Here is a 17,874-nt window from a genome sequence, read left to right on the forward strand (position 1 = left end):
TTATTGGGTGGGAACCGCAAACCACGCACTACGTCCCGGTAGATGCAGGAGGTCTCTCGAGGATCGTAAATTCAATCTATACAGGGCATTACGAAAAACATCTATGGGCGAATCATCCATGTGTTGCAGCTCAGCTGAAATCAAAATTCGATTTTTGGACAATAAAATAATATCATTTCAGCTGAAATCAAAATTCAGAATTTTTGTTGGGTAGTACTTAGCAATTATACAATGACAATAACCAACACCATTTGAGTTGGCTAACCTTGTTCGTACATGTAGCACGAATGTGACCGACCCTAAACGACTTTTATGTTTGAAACAAAAGGAAAGAAAGGCAAGGATAACCTTGGACAAGCGACATGATTACACAATGTCGATTATGTTCCACAGCCTGTGGAACCGAAAAGCCATGTGTTTGCAAAGCCTACTCAAGCAATTGTAGCGGACAACAGAGCGGTGGTGTAAGTCGTCGGGCGGCGGTAACTGGACTTTCACAATTTGCATTGAGTTTTGTGTGTGAGAGCGAGAGTGTAATATCTTTCGTGTATCGGGTTAAGTTTCTTCGGGCGGGTATTGGGTTTCGGGTTTATCATTAACCTAATAAAAAAAATACACTTTTTTTTTTTCTTTTCTCTAAAGGCTTAAAATCCCCCTATAAATTGAAGATCAGGGTTCATACTTTACAGCATCATTCTCATGACGATTTTCAAGCACAACGGAAGTGCCGTAGTAGCCATGGTTGGCAAGAATTGCTTCGCCATTGCCAGCGATCGAAGACTCGGTGTTCAGCTTCAAACCATAGCTACCGATTTCCAAAGAATTTCCAAAATTCATGATAAACTCTACATCGGTCTTTCTGGACTCGCCACCGATTCTCAAACACTGTAACTAACTTTCTCGCTTTTTTCTTGTTTTCTGAATCGTTTTCTGGGATTTTCTGATTTTTTTTTTGTTGTGATTGAAGGTATCAGCGTCTTGTGTTTCGGCACAAACTGTATCAGCTTCGTGAAGAACTTGATATGAAACCGGAGACTTTTGCTAGTTTGGTCTCTGCTATGCAATACGAGAAACGGTATTGCGATTTTCTGATTTAGATCTGGATTTTGTTTAGGTTTATTTTTGTGATGTGAATTGAATGATTTGGTTGAATTAGGGAAATTTATGTGATGATTTCAGATGGACCAAGATTAGATCAAATTTATGACTTTTATAATCATAATCTGTTAAAAAAATGATTTTTTTTTTTTTTTTTTTTTTTTTTTTTTTTTTTTTTTTGTATTTTGACTTTTTAATGTGTGACACAACCCTAATAGAACTTGGTGTGATGCCGACGATAATTTTCATTGTATATTAGTTTTGGAAGTAAAGGGATTGGGTTGTTAGTTAGGTTGCAAAGTGCATGGTTGCAACCACATTATAAAGGTTTTGGACGCCTCTGCAACCAAGTTGCGATTTTAACTGCAGCTTTATCTGCAATTTAAGGCAATATTAAGAGTTGCTGCGGAACTGTGAGATTAACCTCGTTTTTAAATCTTGGTGAAGTGTATCAGGGTAGTATATGGTAGGCTGGTTAGAACAGAACAAAGCTCGTATGTTCTATTCATATGAAGAGTAAAACAGAACTAGACATAAGGCAGAAAAATAGTACATTTTGGTTCAATTAAGGAGGTGGAATGGAAGAGAGTAGAACTGGCTTTATAGACTTTTTCTTATTCTGTCTTGCTTTCTGCCAAATGCTATCTAAATCCAAACAACTGTGTAGTGTATCGACATTGGCGCATTTGAGGACTGGTCGTTTTAATTGATCATAATGAATTTTCTATCTGTTTTGCTGATGCATATAGACCAGTAACTTGTTGAAATTTAAACCCTCTGAAATGCCATGTTTCTTCCTTTTGGTTGTTTACATACCTGATTACATCATAACAATTTCGAATAAACTATAAGATTGTATGCACTTTTTTTTATGTTTACAAATCACTGTGTTGAAACTTTAAAAACAAAATATGCTTTCCTTTTCTTTTTAGGTTCGGTCCATACTTTTGCCAGCCTGTAATTGCTGGATTAGGGGATGATGACAAACCATTCATTTGCACAATGGACGCGATTGGAGCAAAGTAAGTTGAATCGTTCTACTGTTCATATATTATCTTGGAGTGGGAGGTTTGCTTGCCTTAAAGTTATAAATATCGAAAAAATATGTTTAGTATTAGTATAGATGAAAAATTAAAGATTATTAATTGTTTTTAGTATTAAATACTATTATACTTAAATACTTTTAATGTTAAAATATCATATTGTTCAAAAAGAAATATTAAAATACCTTAAATAATATACTTAAACATTATACTTAAATACCATAATGCTAAAAAAAAAAACTAAAATACCTTAAACAATGTACTTTTTTTTTGTTTTTGATAAGCCAAGAGCAAAATGACATTAAAAAGAATCGTGTACAACTAAGTTGGAACACTACTCTAATATGTTGCAAGTTGCTCATATATATATTATTAAAAAAAAAAGAAAGGAAAAATTACATAAAACTAGGGGACACAAAACTTGACCCAGTCAACAACCCTAACGGGCAAAAATAAAATAAAATAAAAAATCCACAAAGTGGATCCAACCCTAAACAAATCTAACAATTTAGCGTGGGTCTAAAGTTTGGCAAATGAATTGATCGTCGACACAAAATCGGATCACGTGCCATCAACTCACGGCAGCAAGCATTGACTGCTCTTTCGAGTCCATACAGTCCATGTCAATCAACAGGATGACTGGGATAGAGAATCAAAGCGGGAAGTGGATCCGACCGCCAACACGGTAACTAAAGAATCCACGATCACCAACTGTTTACTGCGAAGAACGGCAGCAAATTATAACCCATTTCTGGCCCTCATACCGGTACTGAAGTGGAAGTCAGAGACAAGATTGAACTCATCTCTTTGTCTTAGAGGAACGGCAACCGAAACTGACAGCCAACACGGTGACAATTTCCCGAACCCACAACTGCGAAGCAAAACAGAAAATGGCCATTTCTAGTCAAATAAATCTGTTACGAAACTTAGCCAGCAACAACACAGTAAGGAGTCATCGCTAGAGATGTGAACGACGGAGCACCTCGCAGCAACCACCACAACATCAACAAATTTTGGAACCACCACAACAGCCATGCTCGCTGGAAAGAACCGCAACCAACATACGAACGACCACCTCTGTTGTGTTTAAAGGGACCCAAAAAAAAAGACACCATCGAACATCAAAAAAGGTGGTGAAGATCTAGAGCAGTACGACGGTGGCACTAAAACAAATCGCCGGCAAAACCAACGATTTTCAAACACCAACAACCTAGCGACCACTGCTCGAAACAGAAGCGGTACTAGTTGAATCCGAAACTAACGGTGCAGACCGCCGTGAGATCCGGACAGAGGGAGGTGCGGAGGGCCGTTGCCGCTCGTCGCACCACCGTTGCAAGACGCTACATCTTGGAGGAAGAAGGGTTTGGATAAATGGGGTTAGACGGCGTAAGTAGAGAGAGGGCAGAGCAAAAATATCTAGAGAGAGAAGGGGGTTAGGCGGAAGGGTTACTTTTGAATAACTTAGTCAAACAAATTAATTGTATATACTTATTAATTTAAAAACTATATATCATACTATATTTTTTTGATAAAGACAAAAATAATATATCATGCCATAATTTAAAAACAATATACTATACTATGTACTCCCTCCGTCCCAAATTGTATGTCACTTTAGAAAAAATATTTGTCCCAAATTATATGTCGCTTCACAATACCAATGAAAAATTAATGTTACTTTTCCTATTATATCCTTAACTATTTATTACTCTCTCTTCTTTCAATTCCTTCATTTATCTTTCCCATATCATTTATTGAGGATAATTTTGTAAAACAACTCATAATATCTCTTTCCCACACAATATTAATTACATTTCTTAATGTGTGAAATGCCCAAAACGTCATACAATTTGGGACGGAGGGAGTATTATTTACTATTCATTTAAAAAAAGTATTGTTACTATTAATTTTGTAAAACAAATTATTATTATGATTTTTATATGAGTGTGACTTTTTTAAATCACATTAGCAATTAATTATTAATATTTAATAGGGAGTAGTGCCTTGTCAAAAGAAAAACAGGGAGTAGTAGCTAGTGGGTTACGGGTGCGGTTATGGCGTTGTGACGCGATAGCGCTGGGAGTGGCCGCGTTTGACAACAGAGCTTCGAATAGTTGTGGGGCACTGTGTACTCACAGTCACAGCCTGTGGGTGGCAAATATATTGGGTTGTCAAGCCATTTCTCACCTCAATCGCCTAAATTAAAGAAGAGGTTTACTTCTTAAGAAGATCCCCTGAACTAAATAGGAAGAGATGTATTTCACAAAAAGGGGCCAATGACTTTGCTCCTGACCATGATATTCCTCATGACACTTTATTGGCGCTTTGTTACCAGTGGCTGCTTCTAGAGCCCCAATGACGAAGGACAGCTTTGCTACATATCTTTGTTTTTCTTCTTTTGCTTAGGAGATGGGTGATTTGTTATCCTTCCTTCTTTGCATAAATTTTTCCGTTTAATTTATGATTTTGTTCTTTTATTAACAAAAAAAAAAATAGTATTATACATAGAAATCACATGCCGTTTGAGATGTGTAGTTTATAAAAATCTGCTTGTCAAACTTTGACGTCCAAATGCTATATTTTTTTTTGGTTTTTAACAATATTGCTTTTAACAGTTTAGGCTACATATTGCTTTTAACAGTTCACGCTGAAATATACTCCTCCGATAAGCTATGAAAAATATTGCTTTAACAGTTTAGGCTACATATTTTTTTGGTTTTTTTTCTTTCCCAGATGCTATATTTAGCTTTTGATAAAGCTCTGAAACAATTTTTGAGAAGTTACTATAATAATTTGTAAATATGTTTTATTGTTAAAAAAAAGTGTGAATATGCTTTGTGCATCATTATCCAATAATTGCCAAGCAAGAAAAAAAAATGACCCTGCCTCGCCCACCACATACACACATTTATACCTCATGTTAATCCTTTGATCTGAAAATATTTGGGATTGTATGTTGTTTTGAAAGTTCCTTTTATGCAAAATATTATTCCCCTCAATTTTTAGAATAATCTAAATCAGTGTTGTTGTTGGCGGACAGCCAAAAATATGTCATTTCAAGCAGCCGTAAAACTCTGATGCCGCCATCCTTAACAAATTGGACATGGTGGTTGTCAATCTGCCACCATGGCACCGATCTTTGACAACACTAATCTGAATGTTATATTTCATATATATAAGCTGCATTTATGAGATTCTAACTTATTTTATATTTTTGTATATACAGAGAACTTGCAAAAGACTTTGTTGTTGCTGGAACTGCGTCCGAGTCTCTGTATGGTGCTTGTGAATCGATGTTTAAGCCTGACATGGTTTGTCCCAAAGTTTAACTTGTTTTGTCTTTTACTTCATCTTTTCTGTGGTTTTTTGCGTATTAGTGCAGTCATGTCTGTTTTTCACTTGTTTTGGTAGTGTTTTAATAACAAGAAAGCATATATCTAATCAGACATGCCTTTAACACTAAATGCTTCTTAAATTATATTGAACATCATCCATGTATAACAAATTTCTCTACACCCTTGGTATCTGTGGGTGAAGGCATCAAGCCTTCATCATGAGGTGGTTTCCAAGAAATCGGGGATTCTGGATTGTATCTTCATTTTATGGTTTTGATGGAGCCTGTAAGATCATATAACGAGGAGCTGGTTGTATGAGAGGAGCAAGCACCCCCCACCCCACCCCACCCCACCCCACCCCACCCCACCCCACCCCACCACATGGATGGAAGGGGTTCCACCACATTGAAAATTGTCGAGGGAAAGGCACTTGGTTATGGTCCTGCACCCTGTGGTGCTGGTTTAATTTCCAGCCCAAGATTTCCAAATAAAAGACATGTTATTCTGCTTTTACTGTTCAGGCTTGGACACAAGCTGGCTCCAAGCATGAGGATATGATGCAGGTGTGGGGGATATTTCTTAAACAGGAAGAGGACACTTCGATCCAGGGCATATCTCAGTGGGTAACTACAAAGCTCAACCACTAAGGACCAGCAAGTGCTGAGTTCTGCCCTATCTCATTCGAGCAGTTTAAGATAGAGTTTGAGCTACATTCTAGGGCCACATGCAAGTTCTATAGGAAGATCGACGATTGTACTGCTGGGCAAAAAGCAACAAGCAGAAAAGATCAGGGTTAATTTAAAATAGTTATTGGGTTACAAAAATGTAAGAGTAGTGTGCAATGTCCGATTTCAGAGTGGAAGTGAGACGTTCTTTAGGTTAAAGGGAATCTGAGATTCAAATAGAGGAAGCCATTCGACCATTTTGCGATTGTTTCTTCAGCAACAAAGTTTTGCATTATTTCATACCCCATGATTTAGCTTAGCTTGATATATTTTTTTAACATCGTTTCTCCATGTTTGCCAAAAGGGAAGCTTATGATTTTTGTGCTTGGTTTCTTATTCAGGAAGCTGAGGAATTGTTTGAGACCATCTCCCAAGCACTGTTATCATCTGTCGACCGTGACTGTCTTAGTGGCTGGGGTGGACATGTCTATGTTGTGTAAGTTTATAAATTATCTTCTTTAGTTGTTTGTTATTGGGGATTATTGAATTGTCATAAGTTTTTCTTTTCATGCACTAGTCAATATGTGTTCACTTTTTATGCACTAGTTCATCTTACAAGCCACTAGGTTTGACAAACGACTTTTGCCTTGGCATGTGGAAAATCATTTTGACAAAACTTCACGATGAAAACAATTTTTGTATATATTCATGTATTTTTCATAAAAATTGTAAGATAAAAAATATTAATGTGTATGGCATCTTTGTAGGTGAATTCTAGGGTGAGGGATCAATTAAGTCCCTCACCGGTGGAGCACTTTAAGCCACCATTAGATTTAGTTAATGGTTTAGATTTATTGAAAATAAATATGATAATATGTATACCTTTCCACACACAATTCTACCCATCTATCTTTCCCATTTGTACTCTTTCCAATTAACCATAAGATGTTGGTTGAAAATAAAATGGAACCCGTAATGGATAATTAGAGTCAATAGAAATTGGCAACACCATGGTAAAATTGAATGAAAATGATGGTTGATCTTGTTTTTATTGGGTTTAGTAGCAAAGGTAGAGAAGAGGATTCAATTCAATTATAATTGTGCTATTGTTTGTTATTGTTAATGGCTACTTTTTCTTTGTTGTCGGTTGTTAACTGCCACTTAATTGTTAGATTTGATGAAAATTCATGGTTATATATTGATCTTGCCCAGAAAACAAAACCACACACTAACACATTTTCTCAAGTTGGAGAAGACCGAGACATGGACATAATTGTGTTTTTTTTTTTGTGGAGCATGGACATAATTGTGTGTGGAAGGTGTATATATTCCTATATTTTACTTTCAATTAATCTGGACCACTGTTTCAATCAAATGGTATTTTTTATATGCTTCACCGGTGAGGTACTTAATTGATCCCTCACCCTAGAATCCACCATCTTTTTAAGTTCAAATGATTTTTTTTAAATAATAATAATAATAATACAAACTAAAAGTGAATTGAATAATCATAATATTATTTTTATTAATTAGGATTGGTTTGATCTCATAATATTAATTAAATAAATTAATTTATTTTAATATAAAATCATATTTTTTATCTCTCAAGGCAAGTTTTTAAAAATTAAATTGGAAATTACTGATTTGCCTTGATTCTAAGGAAAGAAAGTGAAGGGGGTGGGAAAGTTTAGGACAAGAAAGAGTTTCCATGGTTTGGAACAAAGGAACGTGACAAAGGTTGGAACAAAGGAACATGACAAAGGAAAGAAGATGATATATTATGGGACCCATAGAAATATTCTTTACACTCAAATTTGTGAAGAAAGTGGGAGTGGATAAACTTTTAGAATGAAAAGACAATATAGCCCTTATTTTATCATCTATAGTCCCATGTTATTTTTTTCTATAATATACACCATTATTTCTCTGAAAATGGCAAATGTGGGTTGTGCAATTAACGTGCTGTCATAGTTCTTATTCAAAGTACTTAATTTTATATTTAATTTTATTAAATAAACATATATTTCTACATGCTGATATGCATGTAAATTACAATCTTTATATAAGGGTATTTATGTCATTTATTTAATATACATCTTTCTTTCCTTTCACTTTTTCACCTATTCTAAACAACCTAAAAATCATCTTACTTTCCTTTCACTTTCATTCCTTAATCATTCTTTCCTAAAAATTAAATTGGAAATTACTGATTTGCCTTTGGTTAATAATAATGTAAATTTTGTAAAATGTCAAACCTAAACTTTTATCATAGTGGCTTATTGGTCCTCAAATTTTGTTTGCTGCAGCACTCCAACAGAAGTAAAGGAAAGGATTTTGAAGGGAAGAATGGATTAAGTTTTAAGCCATCTGGTCAAGTATTTCATGTTCACTATGGATAGTGATAAATATTTGGTTGTTTCTAGGGTGAGGGCTCTAGCAAGTCCCTCACCAATGGACCACTTTGAATTACAATTAGGAGCCACTTGATTAATTGAGTGTACGGATCTAATTATACATTGTACACATTAGATCACACATCTTTTTTTAACTTCTCTTCTAGCTCATCAAAAAAAAAAAAACTTACCCTCTCTCCCAAACCGCCATACCCATCGTCACAGATTCCTTCCCTCCTCCTTTTGTCACACATTTATATTTTATGTGATCGTATGCTGACGTTTCCTACTTGGGTTTCATTACATTATGCCTCTTGATTTCTTTATTTAATTGTATATTCAAAATGATGCAAATGGGTTCTTTATATTTATCGTGTCCCATGTTTTTCTTTATATTTATCGTGGACAAATTTTGACCCACGCTGTGTTATTCATCAATGATATTTTTATGTATCAAAGATAAATATGTGTCCGGGGCTTATATTTGCTTCATGTTTGAATGGCTTACTATGACATATAAACTAATGTGAATGGTTTCCTCCAACAAAAAAATTTCGTTTCAATGGTTTGCTAAAAAAGATGACACGTGGCATTGACTTTGATAGAAAAATTTAGACTGTCATGTGGATTGGCTATGTAGACTATGTTAAAATGTATGCGTAGGAGAGAAGATAGGAGATATGAGACATTAGATTCTAATTCTATTTTTTATTTTGAAATTATGTCATTTTAGATAATTTTTTAGAGAAAATTTCACTCACCTTGTAATAATAAAATTTAATGAATTAAGTTTTTTGGTTGAATAATTAAGATTTTATTTGATTGTGGTTATGTTTTCGTACTTTAATATGTCATAAATGGTGTAATTAACAAAAAAAAAAAAAAAGTTTGCCATAAATGATGATTTAACTATGATTGCTTCAACCTTGCATTGTCACGTGTAACCTTTTCTTTGTATTGAATTTTGATATGTCATGCGTATGGTCTCATTTTACTTATCCTCAACTGTATGTATAGAGGATATACCTGAAAAATTATTTACAAACGAGTTCAGTTTTTCTATATAGAATTTTTAAAATTATCAGTGAAAATAGACTCTGGCATGCAAGACACATATTGTTCGCGGATTCTTCGTTTTTACCCTTAAATGTTGTTATTCACATGTGAGTAACAAGTGACTTTGTTGATTAAGGGAGTAATATAGGGTTTGGAACAATAAGAAGGCTGTTTCAATTTGGCTTAAATTTTAGTCTTTCTATTTTTATTTTTTTTAAATCTGAAGTTTTGGTCTCTTCATTTTAAAAATCAGATTTTTTTATCCTCCACCCTACTTTAGGGTCAATTTTAATGTTGTGGCAGTGCTTAGGTGAACAAATTTAATTTACATTTTTTACTCAAAAAAAATAAAATAAATTTACATTTTATTACTAGTTTATAAAATTTTAATAATAAATTATTAAAATTAAATCAGTTATAGCAATTATAGAATTAGAACACTAACTCCTCAATCAACTCCTTCAAACTTGGGTTTTATTTTTTATATCAACAGTGTATCTCTGCACGAACTATAGGCTAACACGCATTCCATGACAGTAAAAAAATATTAACATATTTGTTGTTCATCGATGTTGAGTACTTTAGAATCTGGAATAGAAAATTGGGGCCGTGTTCCTGCTCTTGGATGTGAACCCACTTTCATTTCAGACTTGGCAGATGCTGTAATTGAGAGTCTCCCATATGTTGGTGCAATGGCCGTTTCAAACCCTGAAGCTCGACAGGTACGCTAATCAACTCTCATCTATATTTTCGTATTCTGGAAGGAAAATATTTTATTCAAACGTTATCTGCCACGTTGTCAAATGTCATTGTCAATACCTCGAGACTCCGACTCTTGGCCGGGGATAAGGATAACCCTGAGCTCACCGGAAAAAGGATAGACATGTGTAGACATCTTCCATATCAGCATATTTTTTACATAAATCAAGTCATATAGATTCACGTGGTAGTGTATTTTGTAATTGCATGCTTTAACAAAAACTTTTGGTTTGTTTGCAGTCTTTGGTTCCCCTGGGCAGTGTAGAAGAGTTATTGGTAGCATATGACTCACAACATAGGGAGTGCCACCACCAATATTGGTGTGGAAATGGGAATGGACAAGGAGTGCTGAAACTTGGAATGGAAGAGCAGCTATGATTGCTGTGTTGCTTCTGTTGTTTTTAGAAGTCACCACCGGAGAGGGATTTTTGCACCAGTGGGGAAATATTGCCCTTATTTAGGTGAACATGAATGAGTCCTTCGCTACCCTCCACACAACGGCAATGGAATTTAGTTTTTCCTGTATATGTATACCATTAGCATCACATATGCTGCGTATAATCGAAGTCATGCACTAAGAAGGAATTCTAAAATCTAATTTAGACACAACATTTGTGGATGGAAAGAGAAAAGTAATGTATAGTGATTTCCTCTTGTATGTATGATGAGGGCATAATTGTCCATGACACAAGTGCTTCAATTCAAGGGCTAGGAAGACCAATGACAAGGGCAAGGGCCAAGAAAGCTAAGGAGGCGCTAACTCAATTGGTGGCAAACTTCTTGGAGTTCAAACCTACACTAGGAAGCATGAAGGGTAGAATGATCATGTGCATCAAACCATTGGAGGAGGGGTGGAGCGCATCTCTTGCAGCCCATTTTATCTAGTTATATTGTTATGTTGTAATAAAAAGTGAAAGGGTACATTATTTGGCCCAAAGACACTTAGTTAAGTCTTCCCTAATTTTAAGGTCATCTTAAAGCTTCCAAACTTGGAATGGTAAAGTTGTGTGTTTAATTATTGCAAATAAAGGTTCTGAAGCAAGGAGGAAACAAATGAGTCAATGGTGCAATTAAGATGAGAGAAGTGGCGCAAGACAAGAAAAAAAGGAAAGAATAATCAGCATTCAAAGAGCTCATAATGAGGCAATCAAGGAAGGATTTTCAGCATTCTAACCTCCTTCTTGCCTTTGTGGCGCCCTCATCAAGCTTCTCGTCAATGGAGTTTTCATTTTGTAACTTTTAGCATTCATATGGGCGAATTTTCATTACTATGAGTAATTAGGGTTAGTTTTTGTAACATCTAGCATTCAAGGGCCGAAATTCCATTACTATGATTGAATTAGGTCTCTTAAAATTTTGTAATTAGAATGTTGCCTATATATGGCGCAAATGAAGAATGAAACAACAGTTGAATTTTGATAAAAAAAAAAAAGTGAGTAACTGCTCTTTAGGTTCTGGATTGGACCTTGTATTGATCATATCAAGAATCCTTTCTTGTGGTGATCTTCATTCCCACAAACTTATCATTTTCTACGATTAGAAAGTGTGGCGTCCCTAAACCCTCCATTCCATTTCTTGTTTGAATCCACAAATCAGCCTAAACACCTATTCAAATCCAAATTATCGTTTTCAACTCAAACAATTGTCAAAAATTAATCCCAATATATAATTTTCATGTTCCTTTTGCACATCATTTCATTCACAATATTTTCAGTCTATTTCTTATGTTTTGTGCCTATATTTAATCTTTCAGCAAGCAACTTTTTACCAATTCATAATTAAAAGTCAAATATGAACAATTTTCACAAAACAGTGTTCATCAATGTATCTAAAGCATTTTTATTTGGGCTTCATGAGCTGTTGCAGCTTAAAAAGCAGTTATTGATATAAAATGGACCTCTAAAAATATTGGTCCATGTTGGACCACTTTTTTCAACCATTTGATTAGATTATCACACCAAGCTATATCATAGTCTATCCACACTCAATCTAACTCATCATCTCTATCTCATTGTGGACTGCTCTCTCTCTATCTCTCATCACACTTTCTTCTGGTTTTCTTTTTTCTGTTTTCTTTCACCAATCGTTCTCTCATGCTCTCATCATTTTCACATTCATTAATTATTCAATTCAAAACCAAACAAAAACTTTGAGGTTATTAATTCACCTAGGTCCTCATCCTCTATCTCCTTCTCAACTTACAAAACCAAAAGTCAGTATGTCATAACAACAACTAGCAACATTGAACATGAATGTGGCCAATTTCAAAGATTTTAAACCATGTGGAAAAACTTCTGATGCTCTTATGATAAAATAAATATTAAAAGAAACTTATAATAACAAATTTTAAAATTTTGTGAAAAAAAAAAAAAAAAATTTAAAACAAACTTCATTGCGTCAGATGTTCTCTTGCTTCACTATTTAAGGACTACACACAACTCCTTGAACATCACCATAAATGAAAGATCACAAACTCAATTTTAATTTACAACCTCCAGAAACTAGAAACTAAAATGATAAATTAATACAAAATTAATATAAAAAAAAAAATCAGTTTATAGTGAAAATAAATCATAAAAATTCAGTTTAAACTAACAACAATTTGGGAATCAGAGAGGACACATAGGCGTTGATTGAGGTAGTGTTGAAGGTTGTAGAAATGAGATTTGAGTTTGGGGAACTCAGCATAGAGGGAGAGATTATTCTGTTCAATGTTGAAGTTTAGTAGCAAAATGAATTTATTGTTATTGTTCAATTCGAAATAAACTGTAAATGAACACAATCACCACCCAAATCCAAAAGTTGGAATACACAATAATAAACAAACTTGGTGCTGGTGATACTGGAGAAAGAGAGAGAAACGAGAGAGATAGAATTGAAAGACTATATTTGGTGCAGATGACCATGTTAAAATTAGGTAGGATAGCCTAATCCAATGGTGGGAAAAATTGGTCCAGTATGGACCAATACATCAATAGGTCTAGGCTATACGGCACCTATAACAAATTCCTTTTGAACTTATGAGAGACTTTGTCAATTGTACTATGTTGTTGACAAGAGAGATAGAGTTTGAAAAGGGTGCAGAAATCCTTGCTCATTTTGTTGGCTTCATGGCTTGTCAACAACACAATAGTACTGGTAACAAGACTTGGTTTTGTTTTTGGTTAATAATTTAGACTTGATTATACTATATTATATTATTATATTGTATGACTGTTTTTGAATTTCATTTTGGTCCTTTAACTTTAAACTGTCTTAATTTGGTCCCATAACTTTACCTCCGTTTATCTAAGTGGTCCCTTCTGTTAGTTTTTTTAACGACCACTTAGGTAAACGGAGGTAAAGTTATGGGACCAAATTGAGATAGATTAAAGTTAAGGGACCAAAATAAAATTCAAAAATAAATTAAGGGACCAAAACATATATTAAGCCGACTATTATTAACCTTGTCCATGATAGACCACTATAGAACACCAATTAGATTTTACACTTCTATTAGATTTTATCTTATATCTCCCACAACATATCGCTTCTTCTTTTTCCTCCTTATCAACCAAAGGTTTGTTTGAGAGATACACACAAATAAAAGATTAATGATACTTAATCTAACCTATTTAAAAAGAGAAATTATACTATGCACAACCTTTATAAATGGTCCGGACAAAGACTTAAAAAATGTTTAAAATTCCAACAACGACAATGTCATTTCTTCGTAGCGAATGGCAATGGTCATTTTTATTTTTTTTATATTAAAAGAATGACTTAATAATGGTCTTGTTAACTCGTGCTCTAGGGGTGGGAATGAGCCGGACTTTGCTTAAATAGGCTAGGCATAGTTGAAAAAACTAAGACCTAAGCCTTGGCCTTTTACCAGTCAAAGACTTTATTTTAAGTTTGGCCTAACCTTTTTAAAAGTCTGGCCTGTCCTATTAGCCTGTCTAAAAGCCTAGTTTACGTTACGAATTTCAAAAAGAATATGTTCATCAATTTTGTTTTTCCTTTCAATTTGTGCAACATACTTAATATAAAGATAAACATTAACATTAATTAGATACAAATTAAACTAATGAAACATAGTTGTAAAATTTATAGATGGATAGAAACTCAAGAATAATCATGTCTGATAACAACAAGGATTTCAAACTTAATCTAATAACCCCACTTAACCTTAGGCATATCAATAGCAAGCCTTAATAGTTCCCGCAAATATATATAAATATATCAGTAGCAAGCCATACAAAAAAAAAAAAAAATGAAATAATAATAATTGTGGTATGAGAATTTGAAGGATCATTAATTCTTTTTGATGTATATAAATATAAATAATAAATATGAAAAAATTTAAGATATTTGTATACGGGCCGGCCTGATAGCTTTTTTGATAAGCTTAAGCCTGGACTAATTAAATTAATAGGCTCTTTAAAAAGCTCAAGTTTGACCCATTTATTAAACGAGTTAGGCCGACCCGAACTTTTACTAGGCCGAGCCATAGGCCCCTGACGAGCGGCCTGACCTATTCCCACCCCTACCCTTAGGACAATGGTTAAGAAAACCATAAATGAAAAATTTGTCTTGAAAATATAAGTTTTGATTAGGTAAATAATTACACTAATTTTTATAAAAAAGTTACTTGGTTTGTTTATTTAACCAATGCCTCAAGGCAATGTTTAGCATTCTCTCTTAATATATATATTTTTTTAAAAAAATACAATGACTTAATTGACACTCCCTCCGTTTCTAATTATAAGTAAATTTGATTTTTTAGGTTCATTCAATTAAACATGTATATGGTCCATTATATGAACCACATATATCATTAATTGAATGAACCTAAAAATTCAAATTTGCTTATAATTGAAAACGGAAGGAGTACTAATTTGATAAAAAAAAAAAATATGTAACTCGCAATGAATCGACTTCAATCAAGTCATTGTCTTAACTGTAAATACGAGAAGGAATTTAGGGATGGCAATTGGACCCAGGTCCAATGGATACCCGCATAAAATACCCACAATTGGTAGGGTAAAACACCGCTATCATGGGTATGGGGACGGGTCCGGGTAATACCCACGAATTTTAATGGGTATGGGCACGGGTAAGGGTACTATACTGCCCAGCCCCGCAACCCCGCATATACATATTTATTTAATATCATAAGTAATTTATTTATTTTTAGTGTATAATTAAATAATTTATTTAGCTATTTAAGCCTAAACTAAAACCTAAACCAAAAAACAGCTTAATATAATAACAACTCCATCCTGCTGGTGTACAATATTTTAGAGATATTTTTGATGTTTTTAATTGGACTAAATACTACGATTCATATTATTTTATGAGTTAATTTTAAAATATTTTGACCATAGTTTTATTTCAATTGTGATGTTTTTATTGTCTTTTCATAGTTAAAGTGCGGGTAATGAGTGCAAGTATGTGCACTTAGATACCCATAGGGTATGAGGAATGACACTAAAGTTGTTGCACACGAGGGTACGGGCACGGATACAGATAATTTTTAAAAATGCGGGTATGAGGATGGGCATTATAGTACCCTACCTATTGGGTACCCATTGCCATCCCTAACAAGGATCGTGATTTTTAGATGATAATATCGTTCAATGTTGGAATCTCTTATAGTTTTATATACCGAGCCACAATATATCACTTCTAAAATTGATCTACACTAAAATTTACCATCAAACAAATATTTTTTTTAAGGATCACACCAATACCTCATTGGTATCATATTTCACTTTTGAATATTTCATTTCATTTAAAAATCGAAAGGATGAAGATGGCCCATATATATATACACACACCGTGCGTTAAAAAAGACATTTATTCACGGAACCATTACCTTCCAACAAATAAAAGAAAAAGTGTTGGCTAATAGGGGTCCTAATCTCTAGGACACTTTTTAAAAAAATGGAAATCAGTAGGTTTGTATTAGATTCAACAATATTTTAATTTTTAAAAAGAAATGAATCGTCAATTTAGTCCCTGATCGGTCAAATTCGTCTCTTAATTATGCAAAATATCAATTTAATCCCTAAATTTGTTAATTGTCGATCAATTTAGTCATTCTATTCAAACAGGGCGTTAAAGGGGATGACGTGGCCGTTAACCTCTCACATGTCATACGCCACATAGGCAGGGACTAATTTGGCCGATAATAACAAACATTTCGAAGGACTAAATTGATTGATTTGCAGAATTTTTTTTGGTTTCTTCCCAAACAGCTCTTTTCATCATTTTACAATGTAATATTTATACTTTTTTATATCATTTTAACTAATGTCTTAAAGATACTCTTTAGTATTTCTAAAATAAAAATAAAAGGAGAAATAAAAAAGTAGCCTCTTATAAAAATAGCAATGATATTCGTACATCTATTTAATAACAATTTTAATGACAACTTTATTTTCCCTCTCTTTTTATTGATCAACACCAGAAGGCCGTAACACATTACACATTGCTACTTGAAGTGGGGTCATTTCAAAATACAAAATAATTCAACTTTAAATTAAAAGTATTTAAACATACATACAAATGAACAAATAAACAAATTAAATCATAAAAGATGAAGTAACTATTTTCTTAAAAATTTATTCATATTTATGGATATATTTTCAAATATTTTTTATTTGAGGTTTTTGTTAAATTTGCTCACGGTATTTCGATAGTAAATTCGGTTTAGAGACACTGATGTACTTTTTGGAGACACAAAATTTGAGGTGGTCACTTGCAAACACGTACGAAACATGTCATTATAATTCAGAAATCATTGAAGATCAAAAATAATATGGCAAATGTTAACTTGTGCCTTTTAGGCATAAGTTCAGGAACCAAATGTAATTTTTTCTTTTCTTAAAATTGTGCATTCAATGCATTGAAAGTTTCAAAAATTAGCATCATTTAAGTATAAAATTTATTTGTTAATTCCATTTTAAACTCCTTAATTTGTGTCCTTAGAACACAAGATAACATGACCCAAATAATAATTCAAAAATCATTGAAGACCAAAAATAGCCGCATGAACATGAAGATCACATTGCACACAAAATAGCCTCAAGTTTAATTAAAGGAAAATGTTGTGTTTCTGGGCATTGTTTAAATAATTAAAAGTGGTAATTTTTGTATAAAAGATTATGTAATTAATACATTTATATTTGTTTGACTTTTTAGGATAATTTTTTTTAACAAATCTAAATGAAACTTATATTAAACGACAAATAATGTTTATCTCATCATAAGATGTGTCAAAAAAGAGCAATAGAGTTCAATTACAATAAAATAAAAAGAAGTAAAATAAAAACATGTAACCAACACCCTAGCAATCTAAAGGAGGCAGTCACCTCCCAAATAGCCAAATAGAAACAATTACAACATTTTTCTTCAGCCACATTTGTTACAATGAATTCTTTAAACAATTTCAGTAGTGCATTTGTTAGCATAACCCTTAATTAAAAAAGGAGCTTCTACGATACATTAATAAATAAAAAAGATTTGATACATTTAGGTTATA

The 17,874-nt window shown here is 33.4% G+C and overlaps 2 protein-coding genes across 2 annotated transcripts; both read left to right on the forward strand.

The window, feature by feature from the left end:
* Nucleotides 1-661: 661 nt before the first annotated feature.
* On the forward strand, nucleotides 662-8,901 carry LOC11445740 (proteasome subunit beta type-3-A). Its single transcript, XM_003608058.4, has 6 exons — nucleotides 662-887; nucleotides 968-1,075; nucleotides 2,031-2,120; nucleotides 5,368-5,452; nucleotides 6,543-6,637; nucleotides 8,448-8,901. Exons 1-6 carry the CDS (start codon nucleotides 700-702, stop codon nucleotides 8,494-8,496), a joined length of 615 nt encoding a protein of 204 aa, XP_003608106.1. The 5' UTR covers nucleotides 662-699; the 3' UTR covers nucleotides 8,497-8,901.
* A 132-nt stretch (nucleotides 8,902-9,033) lies between these two features.
* Nucleotides 9,034-11,351, forward strand: LOC11445178 (ferrochelatase-2, chloroplastic). The gene is made up of 2 exons (XM_003608059.4): nucleotides 9,034-10,312; nucleotides 10,590-11,351. Exons 1-2 carry the CDS (start codon nucleotides 10,160-10,162, stop codon nucleotides 10,725-10,727), a joined length of 291 nt encoding a protein of 96 aa, XP_003608107.2. The 5' UTR covers nucleotides 9,034-10,159; the 3' UTR covers nucleotides 10,728-11,351.
* Nucleotides 11,352-17,874: the final 6,523 nt, after the last annotated feature.

The sequence above is a fragment of the Medicago truncatula genome, chromosome 4 (genome assembly GCF_003473485.1).
Source record: "Medicago truncatula cultivar Jemalong A17 chromosome 4, MtrunA17r5.0-ANR, whole genome shotgun sequence".
NCBI classification, from domain to species: Eukaryota; Viridiplantae; Streptophyta; class Magnoliopsida; order Fabales; family Fabaceae; genus Medicago; species Medicago truncatula.